Source organism: Rhododendron vialii, chromosome 10a, assembly GCF_030253575.1.
Source record: "Rhododendron vialii isolate Sample 1 chromosome 10a, ASM3025357v1".
In the NCBI taxonomy this organism is placed as follows: Eukaryota; Viridiplantae; Streptophyta; class Magnoliopsida; order Ericales; family Ericaceae; genus Rhododendron; species Rhododendron vialii.
In genome coordinates this window covers 14,907,932-14,916,155 of record NC_080566.1, presented here as the reverse complement: position 1 = coordinate 14,916,155, position 8,224 = coordinate 14,907,932, and the positions used below count along the sequence as shown (strand labels likewise).

Sequence of the window (8,224 nt, the reverse complement as noted above, 5' to 3'; positions counted from 1 at the left end):
GCCGCTTACATATGCATTTTGGATCCTACAAAAATAATTCGAGCCGCTTATTTTGTTCAAAATAGTTTGCTTACGGTCCTTGTAAAAAATCAAGGAAAATTTCAAAATGACACCTGAACTTTGCACCAAATGTCACGGAGACACCTGGATTTAAGTTTATTTCAATTAAACACCTATACTAACAAAATCCCCAAATTTAGACCTCCGCCATTATACTCCGTCCAAAAAATTACTGATGCGGCATCTTATACCCGTTTAAGTGGCCTCATTGCACATATTTCCAACAGAGAACGATGCACCCAAGCCAAACCCCTCACTTTACCTCATGTTTTGGAGGAAACATGACCTTAACTTAATTGATTTCCCTTCATTTCTCTCTTTAGAAGTCTAGCTATTGTTCTACCATCTCCCTCACTTCAACCCTGGACCTGAAGCCCTTCCTCCTCCCTTGTTCAACAGATGATGAAGAGAACTGAGGGCCAATTTGGCTTTAAAAGTCAAATAGTGACTTATTTTTTGTCTATTCAAAAAAATTCGCATTTGATAGTTTTGTGTCAAACTTTTGTGACTGACTGATTCTTCTCGGCGAAAGGAATCGAAGAAGTAAATTTTTTTATCGAAACTCATAATATTTTTAAAAAGACAAAGTTGCTTTAACTTTTCAATTCAAACCCACCCTAAGAGTTCTACCATGAAGACTCAGAGAAAACCCTAACTTTTTCTTCTTTCTGCTCGGGACCACAAGGAAAAGATGAAGTAATGGGTAAAGTGATGGGTTTCTTTTGAGTGCATCGTCTCCTATTGAAAATATGTGCAATGGGGCAACTTAAACGAGTTGGAGATACTATGTCAGCAATTTTTGGGACGGAGTATAATGACGGTGGTCTAAAATTGGAGATTTTTTAGTACAGGTGTTTAATTGAAATAAACTTAAGTTCAGGTGTCTTTGTGACATTTGGTGCAAAGTTCAGGTGCCATTTTGAAATTTTTTCAAAAAATCAACTCAACCCGATATCGGTAACTATATTTATGAAACATTCAATTTTATTTTAAAATTCAGGCCTAGATTCTGTAGAAATGGTGAATGTTTCGTAAACGTCTTTAACAATATCGAATTGAGTTGAATTTTTATAGGGACCGTAAACATGATGAAGAAAATGAGCGGCTTGGATCTTTTTGACTCGAGATGAGTCCAAAATGTGTGTACGCCGCGTTTGTACCCGTAGCAGCCAAGCTTTTTATTGCCCAAGTGGTTCTCAATTATAATAAGTTCAATTACTCCCACGGATTTCAAAATTCATTTAAATACTATATATACTTTTGCACCATATCAAATTCATTGGGTTGTTCCTTCACTTCAAATTTTTGGGCTAGTTTAGATCAATCATTCTATCTCCATACCCAAATACACATCTCCACTCACAATAGAGATGGAGCCCGCACACACTACACACCTAATGTGTGTGGGTTCCACCTCTATTATGAGTGAGATGTTTAAGTAGGTGTGGAGTTAGAATTTTCGAATTTAAATGGTAGTCAAATGAGAACTTATGCACCAAAGATTGAATATAGGGTGGCCCTAATGCCACGACCCATTTTGTAAGTGCCATGAACATTTCAGAAGTTTGACAGTTTTGCCCCTTACGTATTCTACTTAATTGGAATCTATTAATTGAAAGAAGTGGGCTCAAATTATAAGCACTCTAATCTACAACTTTATCTCTACACTAGTTTTTGAGAATCCATGGTGGCGGCATCAGTTTATGCACAATTTTTTTTTTAGTGACGGCTACGGAAAATTGTTACAAGATGTTTAAAAATTATCTTGACTTTACTAGCTGATCGGTGAATCAACAATACATGCGCAAAACCTCATATATTAGTGTGAATAATGTGGTCAAAAAGCATAACTTCTATTCCAAAAAAATTATGTAGTATGCGAGAACTTAAAATTATATATATTTGTCAACAAAAATTCAATTTTTTTAAAGTTCCCGTATTAGGTAGTGGACACAGTTTTGAGAATGAAGGGAGTAAATTTATGAGCTCTTATATTTTGTACTAACGTTCATTAGCTTATTAATCTATTAACACCCTTGGGAAAGAAATTGCGATGAGCTTAAAGTAGACCTTTTTGAATATATGCTCCTTTATAGAATGATATCATGAGAATTATATTTTAGATTTGAATTCGAAGGAATATTATTTAAGTTAACGGGATTTTATAAAGTCTTTAATTGAGGGTGTTCACATGAGGTTAGAGCTAGGGTGTTCAATGTTATTAGCATCGACTCTCAAGTATCACATGTAGAGTACTACTTCCTTCGTCCCAAATTGTTTGTCTGGTCCGTAAAACGATAACTTAAAAATAATGTAATTTTTTAAAGAAAAAATTCAAACTTTTTTCACAAATTAATAGAACTCATTGATATCTAATAAGTTGTTAAAAAACTTTTGAATTCTTCTTACAAAAATCGTATTATTTTTAAGCTCTGTTTTGCTGACCGAACAAAGATTTTGGGACGAGGGAGTATAAGTTTTTCCAAGGTTGGGGTGTTCATCTGACCATCCTTGGGTCGATGTCCCGCCGTCTATTCAGAGCACTGTGATTTTATCTCTAAAGTATTGTTCAGTACTGTATTATAAAACGACGTGTCTTGTGATGTTTAACAAAATGCAAGACGCTTTGCTTGATGAATTGTATTATATAAGACCAAGTGTACTCTTCAGTATATTATAGGACGAAGTGTCTAGAAACCCGACAACTTTCATAGCGCTTGTAAAAGTTGAACTAATATGCAGGCCTGTTTAATTAAAAATTTGAATTATTTTTATTTTGTCCGTATTCATTTTTTTTACCTGCATTTATTAGTTTTGTGGCGAATTTTTTGTGTGTCTTTATTGATCTTTTTTAGGAATATGATTACTTTTTAGATTCATTTCGCCGAGATTAGGGGTGTCAAATAGGCAGGTTTAGGCCAAATTGGGTAAATTATTAGTGGGTTGGGTCTTTAATGAGTCATTAACCCATTTAATCCCAATTAGTTATGAGCTCAATTATCCATACCCAACCCATTTATTTGAAACTAAACTCAACCCGCTCATTAACCCAATTACATATATATTAAAATTAGAAAATTAGAGGCTGGTCCTCCTTTTTAGGCTTTGTTTGTTCCCAACCCTGAAATATTTCCCCGAAGCTGGATGGCTTAGGTATGTTGGGTGATGGACGTTTTTGCCCTTTTTCGGGTTTACTATATATAGGCTTGTTTTCAAAAGAATATTGGCGGAGAGAGAAGACGGAGAGAGAGAGAGATATCGAGATCTAGAGAGAGATTGCGATCGCGATAGAGAGAGCGATTGGCGTCTAGCTTGAGTGATTGATGTTCGATTGATAGGAGGAATTGCGTTGGACTGAGATTCAATCGATCTGTTGGGGTATTTTTTTAATTTTAATGTGGTGTATGTTGTTAGATTTGATTAGTTATTCAGTTCATGTACTTTTCATTTTGCAGTGATGTATGTTGCTTTGTGATTTGTTGTAGCTTTGTGGTTCCTGAGGAGATGCAGGTTGATGGAGTCGAGCCGATGAGGTATTTAATTTCGTTTATGTTGTTAGATTTTGATTATTTCACTGTTTATGCGATTATTTTCATATATTAGAACTGTTTATAGAACTATGAGAACTGATTTCTATACTATGAGAGCTGGTGTCTGAACTATGAGAACTGGTTTCTAAACTATAGTTCTCATTGGATTTTGATGTAAACTGTCTTTTTGTGTATTTTGTATGAGAATTGTTGATTTCCTATAAAAACTGTATGAGAACGGTGTATAACAACTGTATTTTTTTATATGAGAACTGTGGTTTTTATATGAGAAATTCGTTTATTTTTATTATTTAAATGTCCTTTACGTTGTTAGATTTTGATTATTTTACCGTTTATGTGATTATTTTGATATTTTTATTATTTAAATGTCGTTTATGTTGTTAGATTGGGGCCTAGCTTTAACTATCATTGTGTTTGTTGTTAGATTTTGATGTGAACAGTCTTTTTGTGTATTTTGCATGAGAATTATTTATTTCCTATGAAAACTATATGAGAACTGTTTATGAGAATTGTGTTTTATTATATGAGAACTATGTTTTTTATATAAGAACTGTGTCGGTTTATGTGAACTGTGTCGATTTTCTTTGTGTTTTTTTTTTAGGGAAAAGGAGAAATTGTTGGTCTTGTTTTGTAAATACAATGGATTGTGTGCTGGAATAAAGTTGTCTCGGTCTTCGAGATTTGGAGATTTTGTGAAGATATTGTGTGGTAAGTTTAGTGAGTTGAGAAGACATTCATTGCAACTCTTTTATGCTATACTTGATCATCCTAGCAGCATGTTATATAATGATGAAGATTTGGAGGTGATGTTTTCTGTAGCTGATAGTATTGGATTGAATTGCATTGAAGTTGCAGTTATAGATAGTCATGGTTTTTATAGTGGTACTAGTGCGTGTGGTGGTGATGTTGGTGCTAATAGTAGTGGGGTTTTTGATAGTGGTGGTGATGTTGGTGCTAGCACTAGCAAGGGCGTTTCTTTCAGTGGGCAACAGTTAGTTGGACGTTGGTTGGAATCAATAGGAGATGTAGGTAAAGAGGATGATTTGGGAGCTATATTTTGCCTGCATGAGCAGCGGCCAAGGTTGTCTGATGGGTGGAAAGAGCGTATTAAAAGTGTTGGTCAGTTGTTTGTTTGGGGGGGGGGGGGGGGGGTGGGGGTGGGGGAGGGGGGGTTTCGGAAGGTTTTTGTGATGCATTGCGGGAATATTCAATTGTTCATTCTTTTGAGTTTGACTTTGTAAAGAATGAAACAAAGAGAGAGACTGCAGTTTGTAGGGTAAAATCTTGCAAGTGGAATATCCATGTTAGACTTGACAAGGTCAGTGGTTGCTTTTACATCAGGAGGTATTATAATGTTCATTCTTGTGGTATTGTTAGGCGTACGACAAAGAACTGTCATGCTAATTCAATTCTGATTAGTCAATTAATAAAGGATGATGTTCAAGATAAGTCAAAGAAACGTCCTGTTGATGTTGTTGATGATATGAAGGAGTATTATGTGGTGGATGTGTCATATAATCATGCTTGGTTAGCTGTCCAGAAAGCCAAGTCAAATGCATTTGGAGATTATTCAGATTCTTTTAATCAACTCCAATGGTATCGTAATGTTGTTCTGAATTCGGATCCTAGAAGTGTTTTTGATGTTGAGTGAGATCAAACCACAAATCGTTTTTGTTTGTAGCATTTGATGCCTGTGTACAAGGATTTAAGTACTGCAGGCCTGTTTTATCCGTTGATGCAACGTTCTTGAAGGCAAGACATATGGGATGCTTGATGTCTGCTTCAGCTAAATATGGTAATGCAGGTATGAAATAGATCACATAAACAATTCTTATATGACTATAAGACACAATTCACATAGGTTACAATGCACTATGAGAACTTTTTTCAGAACTATGAGAATTGTTTTTAGAACTATGAGAACTGTTTTCTAAACTATGAGAGCTGGTATCTGAACTTTGAGAATTGGTTTCTTATAGTCATATGAGATGCTTGATGTCTGATTCTGGTAAAGATGGTTATCCCGGTACGAAATAGATCACATATACAATTCTGATATGACTATAACACACAGTTCACATAGGTTACAATGCACTATGAGAACTATGAGAACGGTTTTTAGAACTATGAGATCTGGTTTCTGAACTATGAGAACTGGTTCCTGAAGTATGAGAACTACGAGAACTGCTTTTGTCATAGGTATGAACTGCTTTCTGATTTTTTTTCCAGGTCTTTTTCCATTGTGCTTTGGTGTGGTTGATTCTAAGAATAATGATAATTGGCTTTGGTTCATGGAGAAGTTGCACGGTATTTTGGATGAAGAGAGAAGGGTTGTTTTTATATCTGACCGTCACAGAGGAATAAAATAGGGTATTGCTAGGGTGTTTCCTTCAAGCTTTCATGCTTACTGTCTCTATTATTTGAAGGGTAACTTGCGTACTTGTTTGGCGTGCACAAATGTCAAGTATAAAGAGAGTTTGATCAAAGTGTTTTCAAAATGTGCTTATGTTCCCACTGTGGCGAAGTTTAATCAGGCTATGGGTAATTTGCTGAAACACGGGGGTGCAGCAGTTGTTCATTTTCTGTCGAAGTTGCCTAATGAGCGTTGAGTGAATGTTTTTTTTTTCCCGGGGCAACGTTATGGAGCAATGTCCTCTAGTCTAACTGAGTGCTTTAACCCATGGATATTGGAAGAGCATGAATTGCCCGTGGTGGATATGGTTGATCGTATAAGGAAAAAGATGATGAAATCAATGTGTTTGAGGAGAGAAAAGACAAGTAAATGGGAGCAGGTGATTTGTCCTTATGGGGCGTCTCGGTTGGAAAAGTTATATGATTTAGTTAAAACATGGAAAGTGATTCCTTCAAGTGCAGATATATTTGAAGTTGACACCGATCCGTTAGTAAGTGTTAATATTAGGAGGCGTACATGCAGTTGTTGGTGGCAGTTGAATGGATTCCCTTGTTGTCACACTGTCTGTGCTATCAAATACAGTGGTAAGAATTTGAACTTGTATGTAGAGCGTTATTTTCACGATGAGAGTTATTGTGAGGTGTATTCAAAACCAATTTATCCGGTTGCGTCATTGTGGAAAGGTGATGTGGTTGATTGTGGTACTAGTATTTTGCCACCCTTGTCAAAAAAGCCTCTAGGGAGGCCTAAGAATAAGAGGATTCGTTCGAATGGTGAGAAGGTTAAAGAAATGAAGTGTGGTAAATGTGGGGAAATGGGGAATCATAACAAACTTACTTGTAAGGAGGATTTGAGGCCTGGTTTGTAGGTTTTAATAATTGAGTCATACAAAAAACAATGTTATTGGATTTGATTTGTGTAATAATTGTTGAGAATAAGAAAAACATTGGGTTTTTGATACTAACTCTGTGTTTGTTCTAGCACTTTGAATTATGTGAAATATCTAAGCAACTTGTGTGTATTAATTTATGAGAACTGTCTATGAGAATTGTCAATGAGTGAAATTGTTATGCGAACTTTCTATGAGAACTATGTAATGAGAACTGTGTTTTAGTGTGTAGTTAAGCTATGTGAAATGTGTATCAAAACTGTGTTTTTACTATATGAAAACTTTGTATAATAATTGTTTATTTTTCTATGAGAACTGTTTATTTTTGTATGAGAAGTGTTTTTTTCCTATGAGAAGTTTGTTTTTTTCTATGAGAAGTGTGTATTTTTTCATGAGAAGTGTTTTTTCCTATGAGAAGTGTGTATTTTTCTATAAAAAGTGTTTTTTTCCTTGAGAAGTGTGTATTTTTCTATGAGAAATGTGTATTTTCCATGATAAGTTAAATTCTAACGCAACATGCATCAAATTAACACACACCAAACCATACTAGGGGGTAGTTCGGATAATTAATTGAGCTAACTTTCTCGCCACTTCTGTCAAAAAAAGCCACCAGCGGTTCGGCTAAAAAAGCCAACAAAAAAAGCCACACTGCAGAGGAGAGGAAATTACCAAAATACCCTGGCCATTCGTCTTTTATTTATTTAATATTATTTAAGTGTTCCGATTTTCAAACCGGTTGAATGGGTGCAAAGATCTTAATTTTTTAATCATTTTATTTTTAATGGTCATAATGAATTTTTGATTCTAAAGCATTTCAACGAGCACCCTTAGGCTCTTCATTTAGTTTTAGGTTTCTCTTACGGTGCTAATTGAAAGGTCTTAGAACCTTTAATTTATTACGACCATTTATGATGAAATGATCAGAAAAATAACATCTTCGCATCGGTTCAAATGGATTCAAAATTGGAACACTTATTTTTTTACATAGTTTATATATTAAAAATTATCGTTAAGAAATTAAGTGTTTCAATTTTCAATCTGTCTAAACCGGTGCAAAGATAATAGTTTTCTGATCATTTTATCTTAGATTGTCATAATTAATTTTTGGCTCTAAGGCCTTTCAACGAGCAGCCTAAGGCTCTTTATTTAGTTTCAGGTTTCTCTTAGGGTGCTCGTTAAAAGGCCTTAAAGCCAAAAATTCATTATGACCATTAAAGATAAAATGATAAAAAAAAATAAGATCTGTCCATCGATTCAACCGGATTGGAAATCGGAACAGTAAAATATTATTAAATAAATAAAAGAGACAAA

At 34.9% G+C, this 8,224-nt stretch overlaps 1 protein-coding gene across 1 annotated transcript; it reads left to right on the top strand.

Annotated features, from left to right (window-relative positions):
- Window positions 1-6,259: 6,259 nt before the first annotated feature.
- Window positions 6,260-6,892, top strand: LOC131302928 (uncharacterized). Its single transcript, XM_058329720.1, has one exon. The coding sequence runs from the start codon at window positions 6,260-6,262 to the stop codon at window positions 6,890-6,892; it is 633 nt and encodes a 210-aa protein (XP_058185703.1).
- The last annotated feature ends 1,332 nt before the right edge of the window (window positions 6,893-8,224 follow it).